This window comes from Polypterus senegalus, chromosome 12 (genome assembly GCF_016835505.1).
Source record: "Polypterus senegalus isolate Bchr_013 chromosome 12, ASM1683550v1, whole genome shotgun sequence".
Classification (NCBI taxonomy): Eukaryota; Metazoa; Chordata; class Cladistia; order Polypteriformes; family Polypteridae; genus Polypterus; species Polypterus senegalus.
In genome coordinates this window covers 24,555,696-24,582,969 of record NC_053165.1, presented here as the reverse complement: position 1 = coordinate 24,582,969, position 27,274 = coordinate 24,555,696, and the positions used below count along the sequence as shown (strand labels likewise).

Below are 27,274 nucleotides of genomic sequence, written 5' to 3'. Positions count from 1 at the left end.
ATTCCCTTTACACTATACATTACAACTGGAGCAGGAATATTAAATAATTTTTTATCCATTCACTCATTTCATTTGAGAATGTTGGACTATATTTCAAGTCTTCCCAACGTCAAATGAAAGTTACTTACTAAACAAATAATGTTTTAGGTATTCTGTATGATCTTCACACTAATTCCAGCATTATATAAAATTTAACAGTGCCTAATATTTAGCAAGTCATTTGATTTTGCTGAAAAATGGCTTGGAGTGAGGTGACTAAGAACTCTTTAAATATTTTCATGAAAATTAGTTGTGAGAGATGGCCGGCAGCTTATCCTGGTCAATACATCTTTTTCCCACAGTCCTTTAAATAGTCCTCGACCCGGAAGTGCTTCAGTCCTTCTGTCCATTTTATTCCATAGCACTTCCGGGTCGGTTGAAGACTCGTATCTATCTTCAGCCTGGAATTACTTCAGTTCTTCCGTCCCCGTGACTTGGAAGTACTTCCGGGGTATAGGGAAGATAGAAATCCCGGTGTCTCCCTGCAGCGTCCGTCGATGGCACCCAGCAGGACTGTGGAGTCACACTCCATCTCCCATGATGCCCTGCGGGAGTCTGGGGCACCTCCATGCTGCAGGGAGGACTCGATCTATCGGCCTGGATGTATTGACTGGGATAAGCTGTATAGTATATTTGTATGTTTTAAATCTTACACCTATGAATTGGTAATTGGCTACCACTATTCTATTGTGTTATTATTGTTATGGCAAGTTCAAGTATTGCTCAGGTTGTGTGGAAAGAAAATGTAAAGTTAAGCATAGGGGAGCATGTCATTTTTTGCTGGTACCTTTTTTTTTTTTTTTTGTTTTTTGGTGGAGAAATAATTCTGATACATTTATTTATTTTTAAGTATCGAATTGACATTTAACTTTTTCCTAATGCCAGCAGGCTGATACAGTTCCTCTGTATCCATCTGTCAATGACATTTAAATAATTGAAGTAGCTGTTAAGATTTACCACTAATTTACATTAAAATTCAACATTTTCACTTCTTTTATATTATGCTTCTTACTGAGAGACATTATTTTCTTTTTAAAAAAAAAAAAAAAAGTAAAATTTATGTGCATGTATTCATATGTTCAAAGGCATACGTGTGTGTGTGTTTTGCAGTATATATTATATGTTCTATTATGTATGTATATAATGTAAAAATTATCTGCATTTTGATGTTGAGAGGGTTAGTGGTATCTGAGCCTTTTTTTTTTTTTTTTTTCTTCATTTCTTTTGCCTTAAACCCACTTTCATTGGGAATTGTTTTGGTAGAAAACCCACAAAGGGGTAGTTATCATATGATGCATCTGGTAGCTTTGGAAAAGCAGACAGCAGTCAAATACCCAGTAGAGACCTGTGCCTGAATCTGACACCATCTGCCTGCTGACGCTGGATGTTTTCTTGCTCCTGTTGCCCTGGAGACTCTTTGAGGTTCCCATAGCAACAAGATGTTCCTCTTGTAGGTGGAGCCATTTAGTAGCTTTGCAGAGTGTTGAACATTGCATTTGACCTGCAAAGGTGGCAAAAAAGAAATTTACGTATCAGTATTTTGGGAGTTTGGTTCAGGAGTTTGGACAGGGATGACCAATTTTATGAAAATGAAATGGAGATTGCATTAGTAATAACTGTAGTATATTTTGCTTTTCAAACTTTTAACAAGTACTTTGAGGCAATAAGACTTTAAGCTTCTTGGTTTCGATATAAAAAAAAAAACACTTCAATACCCATTTTGAATTGTGTATGTGAGTGGTAATCTAATTGATAAGCATATCCTGAATCTACACAGAGTTTGGGTAATCAACTCTTGTATCCTTTACCATCTACAGGAAAGAAAATATTCTCTGACTTTAACTAAGCAGCCAAGCACTAAAATTTAGTGCTTCATTTTTTATCTTTAACGGTCTGCTGGCTTTCAGTGATAATGTAGTCTAAGTTTAAACACATTGTATCTGAAATTTAAGCCAAAAATAAAGCTTATAGTATTGCCAATGTGCATGTCTTGGATCTTTTGTCTGTGTTTGGTAATTGGAGGCACAATTTAATTTTGCCTTTTGCAGTTTTGCTGCCATTTAGTAGAGATTATAGTGAATGTGGTGTTGGTAGTATTGTAAAAGAAAAGATCACGTGTTCAGCCTTTTAAGAAAAAGTAGTATATCCTGTGACTGGAATCTCGACCATCACCAAGAAAAGTAGTCTATAAAATTATGGATGGATAAAGCTATTCATTGAAAATTAACACTTATGGCAACTTATGCAGCAGCCACAGGTTATCTAGCCAGGACATTATTGAGTTCATAATAAGGACTTGTCATCCATAGAGTTCCATAAATGAAAAGTAACTTGAGTTCCCTAGAGTTTGAGTGGTGAACTCTAGTTCTTAACTATTGTCCTTTGCATCTTAAGGTGAGAGGATCTTCAGTTGAATTTTATTAAAATTAGGAGTGTACTTTTAAAATTAGGAATGTGTTTTAATGCAGCTGGCTAGAACTTGTCAAATGATTTAATTGTGTGTGTGTGTGTGTGTGTGTGTGTGTGTGTATATGTATGTTCAGTTGTGTTCAAAATAATAGCAGTGTGTTTAAAAAAAGTAAATAAAGCACAAACTCCTTATAATAGCTTTTATTTCCATATAAGCAAATGTATTGGGAACACTCCACATTCTATTCCAAATCTAAACATGAAGAAAAATTTATCAAACTTGTGTTTATTCCTTTACAGAAAGTGAATGAAAGAGAAAATTAGGCTGTTCAAAAAAAATAGCAGTGTCTGCATTCTTGTTTACAAACTCAAACATTCACTGTATAAACTGAAAAATGTTTCAAGGTTTTGCTTTCCTTTGAATCACTGAACTTGTATTTAGTTGTATAACTACTGTTTCTGAGAACAGTTGCACATCTGTGTTGCATGGAGACAACCAACTTCTGGCACCTGTGTAACAAGTATCCCAGCCCAGGATGATTAGACTCCATTCCATAATGCATCTGCTTTTCTTGGTTTTGCCTCAGAAACAGCATTTTTGATGTCATCCCACAAGTTTTCTACTGGATTAAAGTCAGGGAATTGGGCTGCCCACTCTATAACGTCAATCTTGTTGGTCTAGAACCAAGATGTTGCTCGTTTACTGATGTGTTTGGGGTTGTTCCCTTGTTGAAACGCCCTTTTCAAGTGCATTTCCTCTTCGGCATAAGGCAACATGACCTCTTCAAGTATTTTGAGGTATTCAAACTGATCCATGATCCTTGGTATGCGATAAAAAGGCCCAACGCCATAATATGAGAAACATCCCTATATCACGATGCTTGCGCCACCATGCTTCACTGTCTTCACATTGTACTCTGGCTTGAATTCAGTGTTTGTGGGGTTATCTGCGGCCTCTTGACCCAAAAAGAACAATCTTGTTTTTTCAGTCCACAAAATGTTGCACCATTTTTCTTTAGGCCAGTCAATGTGTTGTAGTTGTAACCGCTTCGGCATGTCTTCCCCCAAACGAGACTTTTTGTGGCGGCTTTTTGCCAATTAGCTTGGCTTCACATAGACGTCTTCTAATTGTAACAATACTCATGGGTAACTTTAGACCACCTTTGATCTTCCTGGAGCTGATCATTGGCTGAGTCTTTGCCATTTTTGCTATTCTTCGATCCATTTGATTGATAGTTTTCTATTTTCTTCCACATCCTTCAGGTTTTAGTTTCCATTTTAAAGCATTTGCAATCATTTTAGCTAAGCAGCCTATCATTCTGTGCACTTATTTATGTTTTCCCCTCTCCAATCAACTTTTTAATCAAAGTATGCTGTTCTTCTGAACAATGTCTGGAGCGACCCATTTTACTCAGATTTCAGGGAGAAATGCACTATAACCAACATGTACCATTTTGCTGCCTTCCTTCCTTAAATAAGGGCTGTAATTGACACCTGTTTTTGCACAGAATGAATGACCTCACTAATTGAACTCCACGCTGCTATTTTTTGGAACAGCCTAATATTCCCTTTTCTTCACTTTCTGTAAAGGAATAAGACACATTTGATAAATTCTTCATGTGGAGTGATCCCAATTTGCATGTATGAAAATAAAAGCTATTATAAGGATTTTGAGCTTTATTCACTTTTTTAAACACACTGTTATTATTTTTAACACAACTTTATGTGTATATGTATATATATGTGTATGTATGGGCAGGGGAGGTATATAATCTAGTATGTTATGTTTGTGTTTCTGCCATAAAATCTCAGTTTTCTGCAAAATTAATCTGCTCCATTGAGTTGATCACAAATTCACCTCATTAATCTGAAAGTATTAAATGGAGTATAATTGGGGAGTAGCATATTTGCCTAAATGCTATGTCACTTCATACGATTTTTTCCAGTTATTTTTCAGTTGCAGCCTTCACTTACATCATCTTAGAAAGTTGGGGGCAGTCTGTGCTGTTCTCCCACAACCGCCAGTTGCACAGTATGAAATTCCCAGTGGCACATTTGAATTTGTCCATGACTCACCTTGACAAAATCAAACAGTAGGGATTTCTTTCTCTCTCTAAATAATAAAATTAATACATTGATTAATTTTGTGAAGGTTGGGGATAGATTTTATTTACTATGTTGTATACTTTGATATAAAATGCTCTGACAGTTTTTGAATCAAATGCATTACAATATTTCAATGGTTCAATCTCCTTTCATTTCTAATTAGAATGCAAAGCAATTGTACTAAATAACACTGGGAATTGTTTCTTGCTTTGGATAAAAGTAAGAGCTAAATAAAAGTATTTTTTATGTTTTTAACTGACAAATGTACCTCATGTTTTTGATGTCTTTTGAACTTTCACAGTGCCTCTTATACTTGCTCCCTTAATGTGACCATCTAGGTTTAAAGTAAAATATATAGCTGGGATATAGAACCCAGTTAAATATAATGCATCAAAAGAGTTTTGTTGTGCCAGAAAGTTCTGTGGTTTATTACGTTTGAAAAGGGTGTTTTTTTCTGGGTAACTGGAATACAGTTTAGAAATGAGTAAGCAGAATTCTATCTAAATATCAGCTTTTCAAAGTAAGTATTTTTTTTTTATATATAAATAAGATCAGTTAGTGTTTGAGATTTTTAACATAACTTTTTCTTGCAAAATTAGTTATTGCACATTTTGGCATTTTTGGCAAAATTGTGCCCCAAAAAAAAACAAATTAGGCTGAACTTTTGTGCCTCCCCACCATTCACCCTCTCTATCTTCATATCCATAGTAAATACTAGTTTTGGCTTTAAGCACCTTTTCACTTTTTTGTTTTTTGGACATTCCATATAGGGCACTGATTGTTTTCATGGTATTTACTATAATTTTCAATCAGCTTTAAATCATAACTGTTAAAGTGAAATTATGTGGGCTACAGTTTTTCAGGAAGTTTAATTTCACCTGGGTAACTTAACATTTACTTGTATTAGCTGTCAGCTCATTGATCTTTTTCTTTTTCAGTCCTCTTTCAGTTTGTTTTGTACTGCACTAGAGCACAATTATTTAGTGAACAAAAGATGTAGAATGTAGGCTGTAACCTTCTGTTGGTATGTGTAAGGAACTTCATGGCCAATTTTATTAAATACATTTTATATGCCAGTGACCCTGTATTAGAGTAAATGCACTTTGGACAGAAGTTCATTTTTTAATTGTTTATTGCAAAAAATATTTAAGTGGCAGACTTGGCATTTCTTTGCTTATCAGATGGAGGCATGTTTATAATATAATTGCAAATAAGCCAGCAGAAACGACAATAGAAATCAAGCCCCAGTCTCCAAGCTTTAACCCAGCTATACTAAAACTAACCCAAACTCTAGACATACAATACTCCTAAAGGCTTGGGGTCAAACCCAGTGCCTTATCCACAAAAGAACAAATCTTCTCCTGTCTGTCATGGGTTCAAAACCCGCGTCCTCCAAAGTATTCTGACCGCCCCTTGTCCGGGTGCCAAAACTGCAATAGAAATCAAACATGTTAATTAAAGAAAAACTTATCCTCTACTAGAAAAAGTAAAACAAAACCTTTTTAAGTCAGTAATCAGGCCAGAGAAAGTCTGTCCATATGTGTCATTTATTTCTTCTTGCATCACCTTGCTGAAGGGCCTGTGATCAGAATGGTCATAAAATACAGGTAGAGGGTCATGTTTATAGACAGTTGAATTTGCATAACAGTGCAGAATTAATGCTTACAAATCATACTTTGATTGGTTAAAAGAAATGAGGTGCTATAGCATAGAGCACAACCAGCCTAAAATGTCTTTCTCCATTATATCCTTGTTCTTCAATATTGCTTGAATTCAGATCTTATTCTGTTATGAAAACTGTATGTGCATCAATTAGCAAGTTTTACTAGGTGCATGAAAGAACATTGCATCAGACAGTTTCTTGAACCATCCCCTGGAACATTCTGCTGGTTTACCTGATCATTTCAGCAGTATCTTTATCACATTTTTGAAACAAACACTTATACATTTCAATATGCACTGCCATCCAAAATACTTAACTATTGTTACCTCTAAGTTATTCTTACATTATATATACATCATTAAACAGATGGGAATCTTTACTTTTGCAAACACTAGAATAAGTAACCATAATTGCAAATTTTAAAAATACATTTTTTTTTTGTTTTTTAATTTGGTCAGTCATGTTGTAAAATCACAAGACTGTAGTTCAAAATGGAATTCCATACTTTGTGTATGAAACTCTCTGCTTAAGGATGTTGGTTTAATATTACTGAAGACCTATCAGGAATATTTATTTATTGACTGCATAATGTACTTTATTTTGCATGTAACATGGAGATGTATAAATGATTTTATTTTATTTGTTTGCATTCCTGTTTAATTTAAATACATCTACTTAATGTGATTTTTAAACCTTATGGCCCACAGTCAATTTGAAGTAATTTTGTAGTTTCAGTTGTTCATTAGTGACACTGCAATTTTACTATCTTGAAAGACAAACTAGGTCTCTGTAAAATTAACTAGTGGGCTCTGTCCCCTGCTCGCTTTGCTTGCCAATCCCTGGGCGGGCGCTGCGTGCTAGCCACTTTGCGGCTCTGCTGCTCGCATATGGTGAAGAGGATGTTCAATTTAAATGGATTGTTATTTTCATGGGAATTGTTACATATGCATTTCAGCAAGTAATTAACCATTGTAAAAAACAGTAAAATGTAATAAATTGAAAGAAAATTATGTCTCTTGTTGCGTTGGAGTTATTCGTTGCGTTATTTGTTTTTGTTCTACTTGGCTTTGAAATGAAAATGCAAATACTTAAACTTACACTTTTACTGTAAAACTTAAGTAAAAACAATATTTGGAATTAACTTTTCTTCAAGATTGTATTGAATTTTGATTATGTGTTTGGACTTGCATCGTGACAACACAACATATAACTGCCCGTGAGTGAATATTGTTTCTTTCTCTCAAATAAATAAACCAACTTTTTTGAATGTCCCTGTGACTTGTTCATTGTCATAGCAAAAGCTATTCTAACGGGAAACTGTAAACGTTTTAATACGAATGGCATATCAAGATCTCCTTTGGTTTCTAATGTTATCCACGAAAAATGTACTACATTACTTTTCTTGCCACCTGTTAAAATTTTACATGTCACAATTGTTCTACCAAATTTGATTATAACTAATTTTGACCTATTGCATAGCTCATCACTCAGACATAAATTACACAATAACATTACGATCCACCGGCCGAATTACTGTTGAAAGAAGGATGTAAGACCAGACCGTGTTATCGGTTGTAGATATTCATCTGGATATTGTAAATTGTTGATTTCATCTTCCGCACCATCACCACCAACTGTTTTGGCATTGTCTATTGATATGCATTTAATCAATTTGCTGTTTAACCAATCGACAATTTTCACGTTAATTTGTTTGACTTCGTTTCTCGGTGTTAGGATTGCTTGTGTTCTTTGATAAGATTTGGACATAATACGTCGTCTTTTATTGAACTTAAAGTGAGGAAAACATAAAAATTTCTAAGAGCTGATCGCGCAGGAACTGCGTCTGACAAAAGCATTCACACAAATGAGAGGTGAGAGGACCGTGGGTGTGGGCTGTTAACCGTAAATGGTTGAGAGGAGGGTGGGACTTGAAAAAAAAATCTCTTGGTAATAGTCTCGTCTCAAGATTTTCTGTAATAATGGAGAATCGTTAATCGTTATTAAATGAATTTTAATATTTAGAACCTTATTGATTCTATAAGAGTGTATTTTCCTTTTTTGTCCTACTTAATGTGATCTCCTTTATAGTTTTTGATCTGCACAATAAAAATAGTCAATTAGATCCAGTAAAATCTGCTAATTATGTCAGTCACTGTAATAACCCATTTAATTCGCTGCTGTGGTATTTCCTAAGTAAATTCATTGTCTAATGTGATTGGAACCCATGAGTGTGACAGTTTGTATGGATTTATTTGGACTATTTGCAGTTATTTCTAGGTGGCTTATAAAGACTTTATACCCTATAATTAAATACTGTTAGAATGAGGCTCAAGCCCTCAACTTTTCATGTTTATATAAGTTGTCAGTCTTCTACTCCTTGGGTTTCCAAGATTTCCAAGGAGATAAGTGGATAAACTCTCAAGTTTATCCAGGCATCTTTCTAAACTACATTGTGATTTTTCAGACCTGCACCTCAAGATTATTCCAGGTAATTGTGTTAAATTCCACGGCTTCATTCTAGTCTAGATGTGAAAGAGGTATACCACATCGTCTTGTCCAAGTAGCCCATGTTTTTACACGTCACACTGAGTTTGATCATGTAATGTTATCTGCAGCCTTGTAGCAAAAACTGGCATTTGACATCTTAATTGGCTGGTTTTATTAAAAGCTGTTCACATTTTCTCTTCAGTTCACTGTTGGGTTCCTTTGTTGCCAAATTAAATTTAAAAGGAATGTGGTGCCTAATTGACCCACCTTATCTAGACTATCATTTGCAACAACTATACTGATTATGTCCTTTGACCACTCTTAATTATTTTATACAGATGATTCTTTTAAATTAACTTGATTAAGAAATTAAATCTTAAGGTAATTAAACATGCAGGATTTTTGTCAGAAGATACTGTATGTCTCTGTTGGTAATAATATAGGAATATATGCAAAACAGGTTAACTGCAGTTTGTTACCTTTCTGTCACTTATTATTTTGCAGTTGACTTTCCAGCTTCGGTGCGAATTCATTTGCTTGTCAAGTTGGCAGACACTGAGTAAGTTTACACTATTTTCTGTTTAAGGAATGGAGTAGCTTTAGTGGTGGAAATGTATGTGTGTGTTAGTGTACAGTAGCATCAATGAAGTACTAAAAAGTCAGTCAGTCATTTTCCAACCCGCTATATCCTAACACAGGGTCACAGGGGGTCTGCGGGAGTCGGTCCCAGCCAGCACAGGGCGCAAGGCAGGAACAAATCCAGGGCAGGGCTCCATTCTACCGCAGGACACACACACAAACCAAGCACCTAACCTGCATGTCTTTGGACTGTGGGAGGAAACCCACGCAGACACTGGGAGAACATGCAAACTCAGCGTAGGGAAGACCTGGAAAGTGAACCCTGGTCTCCTTACTGCGAGGCAGCAGCGGTACCACTGCGCCACCGTACCATCCTTAAAGTACTGAAAAGTAATACATTAATCTACTGTTTAATAAATTGATTTTCTGGAAGAAGAGTATATTGTGATAGTGCAAAGAGAAATCTATGAAGTGATATATTTGATATTTTAAGTAAAACAAAAGGTGCTATAAAATTAGAAACTTTATTGACTAGGATTTTTTTTTTTACATAACATTTGATTATAACTTAATTCTGGCCAACTTAAATGGTGGTTACCAGTGACTTGCTAAGCTTCCTGTTAGCTAATTATAAAATGTTAAGTCAGGTGACTCAAAATTAAACTTTTGAACAACTTTAGGATGTAGTTCACATCTTATGAGCAAACAAGGATAAAGCTGTAGATTGGCAAATAGAATGTTGTTTATTTACAAGCTTTCCACTTTCCTGTAACATCTGAAAAAATCTGTAATAATCAGCAACCTGTTTTAGAATTTCACTTATTCCCTATCACTTGGAGACATCCTTTTGCTTCTATCAGAAAGAAAAATATGGTAAAGAAATCTCTAAATATGTGATCTTTTTTTGCAGTTTAAAAAATCTCCAATAACTCCAGCCAGATTTTCTCCTTTTTATGTGAATGTTTTTTTTTTTTGTATTTGCAAAATGTTTTTGTGAACCAGAAAGAATGGGTGTTTTACTTGACTTCAGATCTTTTAACATTTATTTTCATAGGTCCGTTACTCCTTTCAGAAAGTATTTTAATTTGCACACAACAAGTTACATGTATATTCACAAAGATACATTTATCATTTCCAAATTGGTCTTTGGTTATATTGCTTTTAAGACTTGCTGACTGCTCAATCCCTCAACACCTCTGCTTTTTCACATCAGAAATGAGCGTTAAGTAGTAAGTCATAGTAGTATCACAGAGTAAGTAAGGCACAGTAGTAAGTCATATGTATAAAATGTAATGCTGTTTTTGTTGTGTTTTTCGAAATAGTGTTGTTACGGAAATGTAAATCTGGTTACTTTTAGAATTTTGTATGGTGGCTGTTCAGTTCACATAAAATGGTACCTGGAAGCAGTTTGCAGAGCTGCAAATATTATGGAAGATGCACTTGACGATTTACTTTAAATGCAGCTTTCTTAATGCTAGTATTTTTGTACTTTTATATTTAGATACAGACTGGCTTCTGGAACAAGTGAGAAAATCCAGCTGAGCTCAATGATTGCAGCATTTCAAGTGGCCAGAGATATGGTGGTAGCTGAAGCCTGATTGTTTGTTGGAAACATAGATGGTAATAAACAACTAGAGAATGAAACAAGAATGTCTGTTTTTATCAATAGTTGTGGAATATGTTTAATTTGTAAATATGGTAAATTGGCATTCTAGTGAAGCAATCTCATTGTAAAGTTTGCATAAATAAATGAAAAACATAATTTTGAAGGAGAATCTATACTGTACAATGTGGTATTTATTTATAAATTTGATGTAAAAATAAAGCATACCAACCAAACAAAAGCTTACCCCATTGGTTGATTGCCTACAAAATATTTTATATAACATTTTTCACCTAAAGATGCAACCTTCTTCCTTTACAGAGAAAGAATGCCCAATATTAACACATATTAATAAAATACACTACTAGTATGAAATACACTACTAGTGATTTTTTTTATTCACTGAATACTCATAACATTATACTGGAACATGGCTTAAACAGTACTGTAACTTTTAAACTGCACTGAGAAATGCAGAAAATATGAGCTTACAATTTTATATTTAGTATCTTCCTCTATGTACAGCAATTTAAAATTTGAAAAATTGAATTTCACAGAAAGTTTTTAAAATGTTGCAAATATATATATATATACACACGTTTTTTTCCAGAGCTAAAAGCATCCGTATGCTTAGATGTGTTTGTGTGTATCTTTTTGTTGCAGATTGGAATAAATAAAAGTCCATAAGCAAAGTTCAAAGGACAAGGAAAGGCAAGAGCCATGAGGTGGTGACTTTATGAAATTGCAGTTGTATTCATGTGCAGAATCCATAGTATGGGTGACAAATGTCTGAGATGTGGGGAAAAAAAATAAGATCCATTTCAACATGAAGAGCTTTAAGAGTGAGAATAACGCTGCCACAACTAAGGACGGGTAACAAAATCTGCAAACAGTATTACTTCATTGTTTTATATATGATCACCAAAAGTCAACTGTTTTTCTTACTATAGTGAAATTATTTGCACAATTGCAAAAATTGGCATCTCTTATTGTTATGAAGTCATCTGTGTCTATTTACTGTGTGGTAAATAGTGAAATAAGTTCAGTCCATCCATTAATAAACCCACTTAATCCAATTAAAGTTCATGGGTGGCCTGAGTTTATTCTGGCTTATCAGTCACTTTACAAATTAAGTGAAAGTTTCAGTATTTTGATTGTATATGCTGTTTTATTCCCCACACATAATGAAGAGATTTATGAAAAAGTTATGAGATTTCAAAAAAGCCTTTGTGCACCTTTATTTTCTTTGGTTATATCCACAAGCTAGGCCAATCGTTCCACATTTCTAAATTATTTTTTTTTTTTTTTTCTAAATGCAATTCAACTTTATTTAAAAAAATCATCTAGGTGACCAATGAATTGATTTACTAGCTTAGGAAACATACACAGATTTTTTTCCGTACATAGTTTAAATCAGTCAGTTGGTCATTATCCAACCCACTGTATCCTAACACAGGGTCACGGGGGTCCGCAGGAGCCAATCCCAGCCAACACAGGGCGCAAGGCAGGAACAAATCCTCGGGCAGGGTGCCAGCCCCCTGCAGGGCACACACACACCATGAACACACTTGGGCAATTTAGAATCACAAATTCACCTAATCTGCATGTCTTTGGACTGTGGGAGGAAACCGGAGCACCCGGAGGAAACCCTTACAGACACAGGGAGAACATGCAAACTCCATGCAGGGAGGACCCAGGAAACAAATTCAGATCTCCTTACTGCAAGGCAGCAGTGCTACCACTGCACCACCCTAGTTTAAATCATCTCTACAAAAATGAAATGTGAAAGCATTAAAAAAATGACATGGTGTGAACTGTTCATCAGATTTTGTTTTGACTGCTGAAGATGTCTGGTATACCAACCCATATACCTCACTTTTGTTTTCAATACTGTTGACCAGTTTTCTCCTGATACAGATAATTCTGCACCAAGTGGATCCTGCTGCTCCTCATTATTGTCTCATTTCTTCAGGTGCATATACTTGGATGTCTTTGTCAATTCATCTCCCACCAGTTCTTGTTCTGTGGTATATCGCCTTGTTCTGTACTTGGTGTACTTATTTTTAACATTTACCCATTGCACTCAAGGCCTCAATGTTCCATATCGAAGCAGCTGACACAAAGGTCCTTATGGAAAAGGCGTCTGTCAGCTCTTCCACATGGGGAAACTGATCCAACATCATCAGTGCTTAGATATATGTATGATTTTTCCACAGATCAAAATGTATCACTTGTCCACATCTTTTGGCAACATCTGGGAAACCCTCAGAGGCTTGACTCTTTGTGAGGTCTCAGTTCTTTAGAGTATTTCACTTTTGTGTGCAGCCATTTATCTATTTATTTTTTGAACTTTGAATTGCTCATCTTGGTCAAACCTTCATTTTATCTATTAAAAGTAATTTCTTGTGCCTGACATGCCTCTTCATATCAGGCGATGAAACTCTTTTGACATGCTTTGATGGTTTCACAGTTTGATTACTGGACTTAATTACAGTAGGTCTGGGCTATTTACTAAATTTTTTTGGTTGGCTCAACTTTCTGTCCAATATAAAAATCTTTAAAACTCTGCTTCTGACTAAATACTCTAGTATGGTTGTGTTATACACCAGTTATTGAGACTATCTCATCATCCTTTTCACTGATTTAAATTCATTGTGCAACTTGTGTTAAGTGCTCATTCAGCTTGGGGACTTTTTTACACTAGAATATTCTTCCCAGTCTTTGTGAGGTTTCAGTCTCTCTTGAACTTCAAATCCACAATTTTTAAATTGCTGTCATTTCACTTACAAGCTTCAACAATTTCTGCCATTCAATAAGATTGTGCTGTCACTACTTGTTTATATCATTCAGATGAGTTTTGGTAGTCTTGAAAGCTCATCCCATAATTGATCAATTTAATGTATCTTGCTGTTTTATACATTACTGTGCAGGTTTTTGAGTTATCTTTGATTAGAATCTGCTTTTGACACTTGATGCTGAAAATCTGTCAGCGATGCACTTTCATTAGCTTTGTTCGTATTGTACAAGTATCTTATACCACCTTACTGTGGTGTGTGTGGTTAGTAGCACTATATAATCTTTTAAAATACATTTTTGCAAATTGTTTACGCAGTATAACAGCAAAATAATAGTACAAGGGATTTTTGTTTAAAGGTGCTAATTTTTTGGGATTATAAGAAATCTGATACAGTATTATACTTATTCATATTTTGGATAAATAATTGAATGTGATCGGCTGCATGCCACTACTGCACAGTGTAAGTAATGTATTTTTAATATACATACCTGGTGGACGCTGCTGCCTACTGTATTTAGCATCCGTTTGTCTGTGAAATTTGTATGTTGTTCTTGTGTTTGTATATGTTTTCCTCCTAAATCTGTAGAAACGTGTCAGGTTAATTGATTTTCCTTGTATGAATGTGTATGTGTACATGTACTGTGATGCATTAGTGTCCGGTGCTGCCAAGTTAAGTTCATGACCTTATCAAATAATTTGGTTTAGGCAAGTTACAGAAGGTTTGCATATTTCCTGCTACCAAATACTCAACTTAAAAGTCTCCACCCGCAAACTTCTCACCACGCAGAATTTGATTCATTGGGTTCTTATGACTTCATAATACTTTACCTACATTGGTTCTTATGGACACTTTCTTTTCACCCATCTGTTTTCTGAGTGAAAGCTGTTTATTAAAGAATCCCATAGCTATACATTTTTGTTAGGGAGAATGTGGTACTGGAAATAACTTTTGCTAATATTATGTTTATTGACCATTAGCCTGGTAATCTCTTTAAAGTATCACCTGAACTAACCTAAGAATCCACCCACTATTATTACTTCATATCTCCTATTCAGGGGATCTGGTTTAAATAAGGTGTATCAAGTGGGGAAAAAAAGTGTCAGTGATACCACGTTTCTTTGACATATTTTATTAGAATTTTAATACATCAATTTTTGGCAAGAAAATGCCATCTTTTTGGTTTTTCTGAGTTTTAAGCAGCACATTTTAGTCCTTATGCAGATACTTATTATGAAGACCTTTATTTTGTAATGTCCATTTAAAGTTATAATGTTCTTTACCTAGGATACACTAATGTATAACAGATTCAAGTACCCTAACACATCATCAGCAGCAACATTAATGTTCTTTATCACAATCAGAAAAGTGAGTAAGTGCGAGATTAATTTTCTGAACAACTTTACTTTCAAGTAGAAAACACACACACATACACACGTATATATTATAATCACCAGACTTGCTCCTGTGCTAAAATTTAAATTTGTATACTTGCAAATAGCATAGATCAAATCCTGTCCCCCATCCATCCCTCCCCTAACTATGTGTCTATGGCCCATTTCACACTAACAGTCCACTCTGGGTTTTGTTGGTTTAGTACAAATCATCAGCCAGTGTTACTGGCGAAGTTAACCTACCAACATATGCGATATGCAAGCTGTTGCCATTTCATACTTTTTTCTGTGTCGTTTACATAAAAAGATGGTTATGAATCTGAAGACTGCGCTGGCACCTTCATATTAAAGAGACAAAATTAAAACAGAAACAGACAATCCCTCTAAGAAAATCTAATACTACTCTACTAAATTTACTCAAGATTTTTAGTTTACTTAGTCTTGCTTTTCTATTTTAGCCTCTTTTTTTTTTTTGAGAAATTTTAATTTATATTATTCACTTTTTATTTAACAAATTATAGAGATGCAGACTTTTGGATAACTGCAGGATATAAAACCAAGCCATCCCACTTACTGTCCCAGTAGTGTCTGTACTACTGAATGTCTTGCATGTTTTTTGGTGGAGACAATGCATTTATTCAACTTTTATTCTGTTAAAAAAATGGTTAGGGCTCAGTTATTATATGCTTTGATCAAACTTTCCATGAAACCGTTGTGGCTTTTCTTTCATGAGGTTGACCTTTCACAAAATGATGTGTGAAACATTGCAAGCATCCTTATTAGAATGCTAATGTGAAAGGGGGTTTCACAATGTGTCATTTCTGACCTAAAGTAGCATTTCACCCAGTGTACAAAAATATTGTTTAATCTTGTAGAACATATTGCCTTAGCACAGGAAATTTAAGTACATCTTTCACTTATTTAATTTACAATAGTTTGGAGGCAATTTGTATAATCCTTCAAGAAGAACAGTAGGGTATGTGTATGTATAACCCTCAGCTTTTTCCAAGAATAAATAGTAGTGTTTATAAAATACATGTGGCACTGCATTTTAAAGAATCAGTCAGTTAAATGGTATATGCATAGAAAAATAAAGTTTTAACATAGGTAAATCTAAAGTGATCCTTAATTTGAGGAATACTTACAGCCTTTTAAATATATTTATTTACAAAAACAATGCTTAATTCAAAGATATGACTTCTTGTGAATGATGTAATGCACTGTCTCCTCTGTGAGCCGTAAGTGACCTGTAGGTAAGAAAGTCCTTCATTTTTGTGGGTATTGGCAGAGCCAGTACCTGATGGGTTGACAAAAAGTTCCGAAGGGTCTGGCGGCAAAGGTGTCGTAAGCTTGGTATTACCATGGGAGAGCACCAAAACTGAACATGACCATCTCTTGTGCTGAAAAAGTTAGAAGTTAGAAGTTTTACTTTATAAACAGGAACAAACAACAAATCTCCCAGCAACAAAATGACTTGCACAACATTTTCAAAACTATTAAAAATGGATTGTGGGGGTCCAGAAAACCAGGTAGATTTCTCTATCTGCTGTTTTTTCTAACCCTTTAAGCCCTGCACCGAGCTCAGGTCTGCAAAAACACCAGTCTTGTGTAGTGTGACCATCTCTGACCTTCAAAGTGTTCTCAATGTGAAGTTTTAAATCTGTTTCCCATGATGCCTCACAGCCTAAAGTCATAATGGGGACGAGGTGAAATGATAGAATTGTGGGGTTGGAGAGAATGAAAAGTGGGCAAGTTAGCCTCCTGGTAACCGAATGTTCAGTTAACTGTGAAGACAGACCCGGACATTTTAGTAGAATTTTATTTTCCGTTCTGTTAGCACTTTTCTCATGCTTCCCTCCATTATATTGTTTTTCATGAACATACTTTTGTTGTTAACTGTGGATCCTTTTGTGGAAAAATTACATGAGTGCACAATCTTTTGACATGAATTAGAGGAGATTATGTGAAGCCTAATCCAACTTCATCTACTTTTTCACTCCTCACTTTACTCTTAACAAGCGGCACCACTAGCTTCCAAAGGACAATTACCTATGTGCCTAAAAACTATCTGTGGATTGTCAGAATGACTACATGGTACATTCACTTCAGTTGTGATGAAGAGCTTACAGAGACTGGTACTAAGCCACATTAAAACAGAATATCCTAGATCGTCTTGATAAACTCCAGTTTGGATAGCATCACAACTGAACCTCCGGTTATGCCATATTCCTTACACTTCATACCACCCTGGCACACTGTTCTGCCAGCCTCATGTTTACAGACAACAGTTCAGCATTGAACACGGTTCTATCATCAGAGCTAACCACAAAACACCCCCACTTTAGAACTCCGTTCCATCGACTGCAACAAGGACTTTATAAAACCAACAGACTCCAGCATGTGGATTGGCAGCATCACATACTCCATGTTAACCCTCAACACAGGCATTCCACAGGGACAACATTCTACCTCAAAAAGGCAAACTGGATTATTAAAGACCATGGCCATCCTGCATGGTTGCTTTTTTCACTCCTAACAAACAGTACAGGGTCATTAGACAATTAGCACTCATGGCAGAAAATTCAGGGACTGTTTTTATCCAAAGATTTAAAGATTACTAAGTAGCCAAAAATAATAACAGATATTGCAATGTATTCAAAAAAACCTTGTGTATAAACAAATACACAATGTATATTTGTGATAAGTGTATATATTGCATGATATGTATATTTTTATGTGTGTTTTTGTTGGTATAGTTTAATTGTCACTGTTCTGGGGAGATACTGTATACAATTAAGACTTTTATTGTATTAAGTACACATGACATTAAATATGAACTTTATTTTCTTTACCACTTTTTAAAGCAGGTTATAGAGGGAGCAGTCTGAAACCTGCCATGGCTGAGATGCCAGTCCATAACCATTCCACAAAGTCTAGAATATATTATTATTTTTATGCATTAAAAAGGCACAAAAACAAGTCTTAAGAATGATAATGTTGGTTACCCTGTTGCAAGGATGCCACCGTGTGGATGAAAAACGCAGCATAACCCATTGGTTACAGGGGTTTGTGTATCAGGACTTTCCACAACAGGAATCTCCATTCCCAAAGCCCAAATTCTCATATCCCTGAAAAAGTAAAAATGTAACATTCTGGGATTAAACATTAGAGTATGCTGTATTTATAAAACTTGAATTGTAGAAGCCTTCTGAAATAAATCATACAATTTAAGTTGTGTCAAAAGCCCACAGTACTGAAAATCGTATCTTCCTTACCTGTCCTCTGCAACAGTTGCAAAGTATAAACCTTCTGGTGAAAAGCGGACAGATCGCAGAAGAACATCATGGATGGTGTTACTGAGTGGGCCAGGAAAGTAATGACTAATGATAAAAAAAATAATAAAAATATGCAATTGTGGCTGATGTCACACACAAAGAAGTGTTCAATTGCTTAACAGCAATCAGCAGTTTACATGAAGGTTAAAAGAACCTTTTTTTTTTTTTTTGTGTGTGTGCAAAGAAAATTTGTAATTTTGAAGAAACTTCATTAAATATCCGACTATGTGTAGTAGACTAGTTTATTTAACTGGAAGAAGAAATTAACACTGCCAAGAAAGATAACATACTGTACCATAACTCTATTAACGTCTTGCCAGTGTATGGATCCCACAGGCGCACCTGGTGGTCAAAAGCTGCAGTTATGAGCAAAGCCCCATCGGGAGAAAAATCACATGAAATCACATAATTCCTGTGACCCTCTAGCTTTCTAATGAAAGTGTAAGATCTCATACTCCACAAGAAGACCTGTAACAAAAAGAAGAAATAATTTTATTGCTTATGAAGGTATTAAAAAATTTGTGAAGATCATGAATACAAAGGTATTCAAGAATATGTCAAGACAGGATCCCAATGAAAGTAGAATCCCACAAAAATACACGAGTCTTTATGAGTAAGTGAAAGGCACTATGAATAATGTAGCATGTTTTGCAGCCACCACAAAAAGTGAAATGAAAATGGGGTGAAGACTTGGAAATTGTAGAGCTGTTTTGATTTTACATGAGAACAGGGTGGCAGATACAGTGTCTAGAAAATCTTGCAAAATGTTACAAAATAGTGAGCTGGTACTTACATATTTTTCTCCAGAGACTGAAGCAATCATACTGCAGTTGGGTGAAACACGGCAGCAGTAAACCCATTGTGTGTGGCCTTTAAGCACTTTGGGGTTTGTATCCGCTGCAAGAAGAAAAGATCCAACTTAGAAACTTGTCTGTATGTAATAAGAGTTTTTTATTAAGTACATATTCAGCATAAACCTTGACCAAAGTGTAAGTATGTTATTGTGGCATAAAAATGATCAAAAATGTAAAATAATGTATGTTGGTTTTTGTCACTATATATTTCAGATATTATAAACACTACGTACACCTCTAGTGACCAGTCTTCTCACTACATATTACTAATGTTGGATTTAGGAGTAAATGAGCAAACCAGAGAGCCATACATTGTGCTTATTGTGCATAAGTTCTTATTATTATTTATGTGGTATCTAAAGAGTTAAATGGTTAAAAAATCTAAAAAGTGCCTTGTGCTTTGTTGGGAAACCTTTTTTTTTCTTAGGAGTAGGGATGCAGCAATGAGTTGAAGGTCAGCACCTGCACCTGCACCTACCCGAGTGAAATGCTGAGAAGGTTTGAGGGCCCTATATGGGGAAAGGAGTTTAACCAATTAGAATAAAGGAGGTAAAATGTATAGTGTGTGGTTTTTGTGGTAAAAAAAAAAATAAAAAATTTTGAAATATTATCAAGGTTCCTATTTTTGTAGCCAATAATAATATACACTGTATTGTATTGTATTATATATATATATATATATATATATAGTGGGATGCAAAAGTATGGGCAACCTTGTTAATAGTCATTATTTTCCTGTATAAATCGTTGGTTGTTACGATAAAAAATGTCAGTTAAATATATCATATAGGAGACACACACAGTGATATTTGAGAAGTGAAATGAAGTTTATTGGATTTACAGAAAGTGTGCAATAATTGTTCAAACAAAGTCAGGCAGGTGCATAAATTTGGGCACCACAAAAAAGAAATGAAATCAATATTTAGTAGATCCGCCTTTTGCAGAAATTACAGCCTCTAAACGCTTCCTGTAGGTTCCAATGAGAGTCTGGATTGTGGTTGAAGGTATTTTGGACCATTCCTCTTTACAAAACATCTCTAGTTCATTCAGGTTTGATGGCTTCCGAGCATGGACAGCTCTCTTTAACTCACACCACAGATTTTCAATTATATTCAGGTCTGGGGACTGAGATGGCCATTTCAGAACGTTGTACTTGTTCCTCTGCATGAATGCCTTAGTGGATTTTGAGCAGTGTTTCAGGTCGTTGTCTTGTTGAAAGATCCAGCCCGCGCAGCTTCAGCTTTGTCACTGATTCCTGGACATTGGTCTCCAGAATCTGCTGATACTGAGTGGAATCCATGCGTCCCTCAACTTTGACAAGATTCCCAGTCCCTGCACTGGCCACACAGCCCACAGCATGATGGAACCACCACCATATTTTACTGTAGGTAGCAGGTGTTTTCTTGGAATGCTGTGTTCTTTTTCCTCCATGCATAACGCCCTTGTTATGCCCAAATAACTCAATTTTAGTTTCATCAGTCCACAGCACCTTATTCCAAAATGAAGCTGGCTTGTCCAAATGTGCTTGAGCAGACCTCAAGCGGCTCTGTTTGTGCTGTGGGCGGAGAAAAGGCTTCCTCTGCATCACTCTCGCATACAGCATCTCCTTGTGTAAAGTGTGCGAATGGTTGAACGATGCACAGTGACTCCATCTGCTGCAAGATGATGTTGTAGGTCTTTGGTGCTGGTCTGTGGGTTGACTCTGACTGTTCTCACCATTCGTCACTTCTGTCTATCCGAAATCGTTCTTGGTCTGCCACTTGAGCCTTAACTTGAACTGAGCCTGTGGTCTTCCATTTCCTCAATATGTTCCTAACTGTGGAAACAGACAGCTTAAATCTCTGGGACAGCTTTCTGTATCCTTCCCTAAACCATGATGGTGAACAATCTTTGTCTTCAGGTCATTTGAGAGTTGTTTTGTGACCCCATGTTGCTACTCTTCAGAGAAATTAAAGGAGGAGGAAACTTACAATTGACCCCTTAAATACTCTTTCTCATTATAGGATTCACCTGTGTATGTAGGTCAGGGGTCACTGAGCTTACCAAGCCAATTTGAGTTCCAATAATTAGTTCTAAAAGTTTTGGAATCAATAAAATGACAACGGTGCCCAAATTTATGCACCTGCCTGATTTTGTTTGAACAATTATTGCACACTTTCTGTAAATCCAATAAACTTCATTTCACTTCTCAAATATCACTGTGTGTGTCTCCTATATGATATATTTAACTGACATTTTTATCGTAACAACCAACGATTTATACAGGAAAATAATGACTATTAACAAGGTTGCCCAAACTTTTGCATCCCACTAATATTATATATATATATATATATATATATATATATACACACACACAAAGTATATATATTACACAGTAACAGATATGCAAATGTGTTATGCAAGGGCTATGCTCTCTGTTCAGTGGTAATCCTTCCAATAAATCTGTTAACTAAAGGGATCTCCCTTTTCACGAAAAGAAATAAAGACAGATGACAGGATTCCTCCTGCCTGTTTTTTCGGGGTGATTATACAGTATATATTGATTGCATTTCTTCCACATTTGACAATAAGTTTACACCCTACTTGGAATAAAATGACCATTTCAGATATTTGTATAAAATGGCCACGCAATGGTAGAATGACTTAGCAGTAAAGCTCCAATCAGTTTTAGAAAAAAAAAAAGATTCAACTTTTTATTTTGTTAAACAGTGAATCCATTTTCAGATTTTTTTGTGTGAGTTTTAATTTGGATCAGTGATTATGTGCTCAATTCATTTCAAGTCTTTTGTCTAAAGAGACCAAGACATCATATTAAAAATATATAAAAATTAAATTAATAGTAAAACTTGATGAATGATTGACACAAATGATAAGTAGATCGGCCACTTTCTTAGTCTATGGATATTTACTGCAGCAAAAACTTATCTATATTAAGTACTTTTGTTTGGGACAAAGGACTATTTGAACCAATTATTTAAATCTTCAAAATCTAGGACCAGTGAACTACTAGCAATAACTGGAATTATGTGAGTTTTGTCTGAGAGAAAGCACTCTGCTTTCCTGAATACTTGCTTATTAAATATATACAGTGGGTCTGTCTGATTTGACAGTTGGGACTTCATTATTTTACTGTTCATTTTAAGATTTTATTTTTGTTGCCAATGGTAAGATTTTTAAATCAAGCCAGCAGAATGATCGTTAAGAGAGACAGAAGGCAAGATTAAATAAAGACATATAATTAGAATTCACGCTAAAATGACTCAGCTTTTTAAAAAGCAGAGGTGCTGTTGACTCTTTTTGCAGACTGATGATATAGTTTGATTAAAAGTCAGTTTTGAGTCTAAGTGTATCCCAAGATGTGTATAACTTTAAACAAGTCTTTAATGATTGCTTTCTGTAGGTGAACTCCACTGTGTGCGAGTGGACTTTGTGATGGATTTATGTCTTTTCCCTGATAACCCTGATGCTACCAGTGTAGGTTTCTAGCCTCTTGTGACCCTGAACAGTAATAAGTGGGCCTGTCAATTCCATGTTAAGGGTTTGATACAAGTACAGTACTTATTTGGGGAAAATAAACAATTGTAATGTATCTTTGTTCTTGTGATAGTTTTTAATATAGGAAGGCACAATATCAAATAAGGCTTGCTTGTTTGCATCTTGAAATTAGGTACATTGTCAATAAAGACATTTTTATTAGAGGTATTCAAAATTTAACTTGCAAACATGTGTTGTTTAACATGCCAAGCTAGAAACATTCAGTTTTTAAATAAGGAAGAAAGTGTGCTACTATGGTACAATAGGCCTCCATTGTGGTTTAGTGGAGCTGTGCTTTAAATGAGTATCTTAACCTGTAAGGTATTCAATACTTGAAAGCTGTGTGTAAAATATGTGCTTATTATGAAAAGTGCAAAATAAAACAAAATGTGCCTGCTGTACATATTATTATTTTTTTTTAATTATGACTTACCTCCCTTTGTCAGATTCCAGATGTGAAGAGTCTTATCACGGGATGCAGATACAAGAGACCATCCACCATTTGGAGCAAAAGCCAAATCTCTTACTACATCCTGATGCCCCGTAAGACAGAAGAGGAAATTACCTTTTTAAAAAAAAAAAAAGGCCCATTAGGAGACTGGTTGCCACTTACTTTACCCATGTATTAAGGTGAAATGACAGTATATAAAAATATTTTGAGTATTAAGGTACATAACCTTAACACTTCATAATTCCCTCTTCATCTAGACATTGTTTCTAAACTGTTCAGTTTGCACAACTGAACACATTAGAAAGCTGATTACAACTGAAAGCAAAATAAATTTCAAAAATGATTAAAATGCTGTGAATATTTGGATTTGAAGTAGTATAGGATATACTAGTCTACCTACTCAATTGAGTGTTGGGTGATGAAGAGGCTAAAAGACAAATCATATCAGACCGTTTTCTTTTATAAGATTCCATAACCAAAAAAGCACTGCTGCCTCTCAACAAGGACACTTGGGTTCAAGTCCCGAGTATTCTTTGAGGAGTTTGCATCCTATCCCAATTTCTGTGTGGGTTTCCTCCGGGTCCTTCAGTTTTCTCCCACAGTCCAAAAACATATGGGCTAGGTGGATGAAAATGGTAAATTGGCCGCAGTGTGTTGTGTATGTATTTCACCCTGTGGCGGACTGGTGCCCTATCCAGGATTACTTTTTTAAGTCATTTCATAATTCAGATGACTGTATGTATTGTTGTAATGCTGAAAAGATTAAATCTGTCCTTAAAAATAAGCAATTTGAGAAAGGGGATAGTAGGATATGCTCTAAACTAACTTGATATTTGAAGCTATTTCCCCATTGTTCTGAACAAAGTTCCTGCCCCATCTCAACAAAGCAATCCTATAGAATAATGTTGTCACCACCAGTCCTGACAGATACTGTGGTCTTTGAAGTGAGGAGCTGTCTTAGCTGTGCACTTAACATATTTTAAAGGTTTCGACTTTGGTATCATCATATTGTAAGACATTTTTCACATATGATTTTAGGAGATGGAATGTGGCATATTTTGAAATTTTTACAAACTTGAATATTCTTTTATATTTTTTTAAGGGAAGTGCACTTCATTTTCCCACAACATCCCAAATACAACACTTGTGGTGACCAGTTACAACTATGAACTCTTGTAGCTCATTTTAAGTAACTACTGTTCCTTAGGGATCATCCTTAATGAGCTTTCTCATTGATCAAACATCAGTTATAGAGGGACATTCTGACCTTGCCAATATCTCCATGGTTACATATTTTCTCCATTTCTTAATGATGGTCTTCACAGTATTCCATGGTAGACTTTCTCTTGATGTATACCTTCCAACAATAAGATTCTGTTTAAAGCTTTCTGTGGATTATGGATATCCCTGTTCAATGCAGCCAAGAAACCTTCAGGGAAGTTCTTCAAGAATTGACAATTTTACTTATGGCTGATCAAAATCACTACACTTGCTGTTAAGTGAAGTTGATTTACCCTTGTATATCACTTGTAATGTGATATACCACACTTGTTAAAAACGTTGTGCTCAATTGTTCAACCAAGGTTTTTAAAACAATTTTTCTATTTGTTTTTCTTCAAGACTAATCAGTCTGTTAGTTACAAGATCTTGATAAAGGTGGAAGAAACATTTATAATATAATTTGCCTGGAGTTCATACTTTGTGTCAACACAATCTAATTAGAACAGTGATATCCACTTAACCTGGAAATTATAAAAAAAATGTAAATCCACAACACCAAAGGGGGCAACTTACAAAACAGATAAAGCATTGCACAAAAAAGAAAGACTTATTTATATTTGTAACTGAAACTTTTTATTAAGTTTATCGCAATGATACTACATGCTAGAAAACATTGTTTGCTACATGAAAGAACCAGCAATAGCTTCTATGGTAAACTTAAAAAAAACAAATCCCACATTTTTCTAATCTAATAACCATACTAAAACTAGAACGTACCTGTTTTCACATCCCAGACTTTAATGAAACCATTGTTCAGACCTGTAGCAAGAATAAGCGTCGATAGAAAATATTTGGATGGACGAGTGTTGCCTTCTCTGCCTTGAAATCCACGTGGCCCAAAGGCTAAGCTCCACACAATCTGGCCACAGTCTAAGGTTTTTTCCTTTGCACTGTTGTTTTCCTGCCGTCCAGTGGTGGAAAAGCAAGGCTTGCAAGCATTATTCCTAGGCACTCTTAAGAAAAAAACAAAATGTTACATTATATGTATATAATGTTTACAGATTAATTCTCCTGAAGAATGAATACATGTTCATTATTTCTGTAAAGTTTATGGGGGAGGAACCACAGAAAATTAAAAAGACACTGTAGTCGAATGTTCATTTCCTCATATACACATTTAGAACTGAATTCTAAAACGTACACAGAGCATGAATGCAATGAATGGTGATACTTTAATCTTTGAAGCCATGCCACTGACCTACCTGATTTTGTCCTCTAAGGGCCAAGGCACCAGCTTGACAATACCATGTCCCATTGACCACGCAAAGTAGGAGCCATCAGGTGAAAATTCAAGACTCCATGTCTCACAGCCAGACCGCCTGTCGAGAGGCTGAGGGTGAAGGGGCACCAACTCCTGTATCAGGGTGGCCTTCTCTGTAAAAGAGTTCAAGTCAGACTTTATTTTAAAATGTGTTTATGCAGTAATATATAGACTATATATAACTCGTCTACCTCAAGAACAGTGTTAGTTCATGTTCAATGGATCAATCCTTATTTTATATTGTGCCCTTCAAATAGCACACAGTCACAATGCATTTTACAAAGCAATTCACAAATGTCACACAGTTAAAATGTACAAAATAACAATTAATAACCTATGGTCATACAGAAGCATTAAGTGGAGGCCTAGTTGATTGATTTCTTTTCTCCATTTCGTTTTCTTGCAGCTTTATCGAAAAAAAATGACCCCTTATATATCGTGTGTTTGATTTACATTGTTTTTTCTATATTAACAGTTAGTGAGATTTGAAAATCTAATGAGATAAACTGAAAGATTTCAGCTTACGTGTATACATCGTCAAAGACTCCATGGTGTCATCGGACACTTTTTGGACATACATATGTGGGCAGATAGATTAGGACAAATGTCACGTTGTAAAAATAATACGCCAGAATCAACAATAAATGCTCCATTGTTCCGTTCGACTTAAAATCATTCATTATCTCGTGCCCACACAGCATGACAGATCTTAGACACCTCCCTTGATCACCAAATACACCGCCCTCCTTCCCTTCACTGACTGCGACTTTCGCACCTTGTGACATTTCCTTTCCACGCCCACAACACCCCGCTGGCCGTCTCCCCAGATTTGTTTAGCGGTTTCACCCTAGTTCCAGTACCTGGCTTAGTCCTTGAGCGCTTATCTTCCATCGTCCTGACCCTCTTTCTTAATCAGGACCGCAAAAGAAAACGATGGGGAGTCAAATCCGAAACAGCTTGCAGTGGGCGACGAGGCCCGAGTGGGCGGCGCTAACCTGTACCCTGTATTCCATAGCTTTCTGTAAATGCCGGGCACTCCTTTTCCCATGCAAACGCAACCAGACGCAGAAACCAGTTCGCTCTTCCACACGATGAGACATAAAACAGCACTCAACACACCCAACACAGCCTCTGCGCTTTCTCTTAAGACTGTCACGAGAAAGCCCCACCCTTTCCGGCTGCTCCGCCTATGTCGCTATGGAAACCAGCAGCGCACGAGACTTTGAGAACCAGAAGGTTCCCGCCCTTTTTGGCCACTGAGGTCAGTCAAAGGTGAGATTTTACTGATACCTGGTAAAGTTTTATTTTTCACTATCCCGAGGCAAGCATACAGGAGCTCTCCCGACGGGTGTCTTGTTGAACTAAGTTGGGAAATGCGTCGTCACCGACTCTAGCTACGCGACGACTTCAGGTGTTTGTTCCGCGCAAGAAAACAAGCCGTTCGAGTTGATGAGGTGAACCGTCAGCCTCCCACCTCCAT

At 35.8% G+C, this 27,274-nt stretch overlaps 2 protein-coding genes across 7 annotated transcripts in view; one reads left to right on the top strand and one right to left on the bottom strand.

Annotated features, from left to right (window-relative positions):
• The window catches only part of rfc5 (replication factor C (activator 1) 5), a 39,472-nt gene extending 27,511 nt beyond the window's left edge, over nucleotides 1-11,961 (top strand). The window contains exons 10-12 of one of the 3 annotated variants that reach the window (XM_039773574.1): nucleotides 9,209-9,263; nucleotides 10,785-10,903; nucleotides 11,550-11,961. In XM_039773574.1, the coding sequence (XP_039629508.1) occupies nucleotides 9,209-9,263; nucleotides 10,785-10,881 (152 nt within the window). In that variant the 3' untranslated portion in view covers nucleotides 10,882-10,903; nucleotides 11,550-11,961. Of the gene's footprint in view, nucleotides 1-9,208; nucleotides 9,264-10,784; nucleotides 11,059-11,549 lie in introns of those variants that run through there. The other 2 variants (XM_039773576.1, XM_039773577.1) reach the window with 2 other exon arrangements.
• Nucleotides 5,643-27,011, bottom strand: wsb2 (WD repeat and SOCS box containing 2). Of its 4 annotated transcripts, none has more exons than XM_039773572.1 (9): nucleotides 26,320-26,481; nucleotides 25,736-25,907; nucleotides 25,251-25,486; nucleotides 23,235-23,366; nucleotides 19,204-19,307; nucleotides 18,706-18,878; nucleotides 18,351-18,455; nucleotides 18,081-18,203; nucleotides 5,643-5,984 (listed from the first exon to the last, which is right to left on the bottom strand). In XM_039773572.1, the coding sequence occupies exons 1-9, from the start codon at nucleotides 26,372-26,374 to the stop codon at nucleotides 5,876-5,878; spliced, it is 1,209 nt and encodes a 402-aa protein (XP_039629506.1). In that variant the 5' UTR covers nucleotides 26,375-26,481; the 3' UTR covers nucleotides 5,643-5,875. The 4 variants fall into 4 exon arrangements, with proteins under 4 accessions (XP_039629506.1, XP_039629505.1, XP_039629504.1 ...); XM_039773571.1 differs by lacking the exons at nucleotides 5,643-5,984; nucleotides 26,320-26,481 and adding exons at nucleotides 14,798-16,475; nucleotides 26,655-27,011; XM_039773570.1 differs by lacking the exon at nucleotides 5,643-5,984 and adding an exon at nucleotides 14,798-16,475 and having other exon boundaries at nucleotides 26,320-26,471.
• Nucleotides 27,012-27,274: the final 263 nt, after the last annotated feature.

What these genes read in the sequence shown, in the direction of transcription:
- wsb2 (XM_039773570.1), bottom strand. Translation starts at nt 26,374, where the DNA reads ATGTATGTCCAAAAAGTGTCCGATGACACCATGGAGTCTTTGACGATG. An exon ending in CTGGAATCTGACAAAGGGAG is followed by an intron (nt 19,308 to 23,234) that starts GTAAGTCATAAT and finishes TTCTTCTTGCAG; the next exon opens with CGGATACAAACCCCAAAGTG. An exon ending in CAGTCTCTGGAGAAAAATAT is followed by an intron (nt 18,879 to 19,203) that starts GTAAGTACCAGC and finishes TTTTTGTTACAG; the next exon opens with GTCTTCTTGTGGAGTATGAG.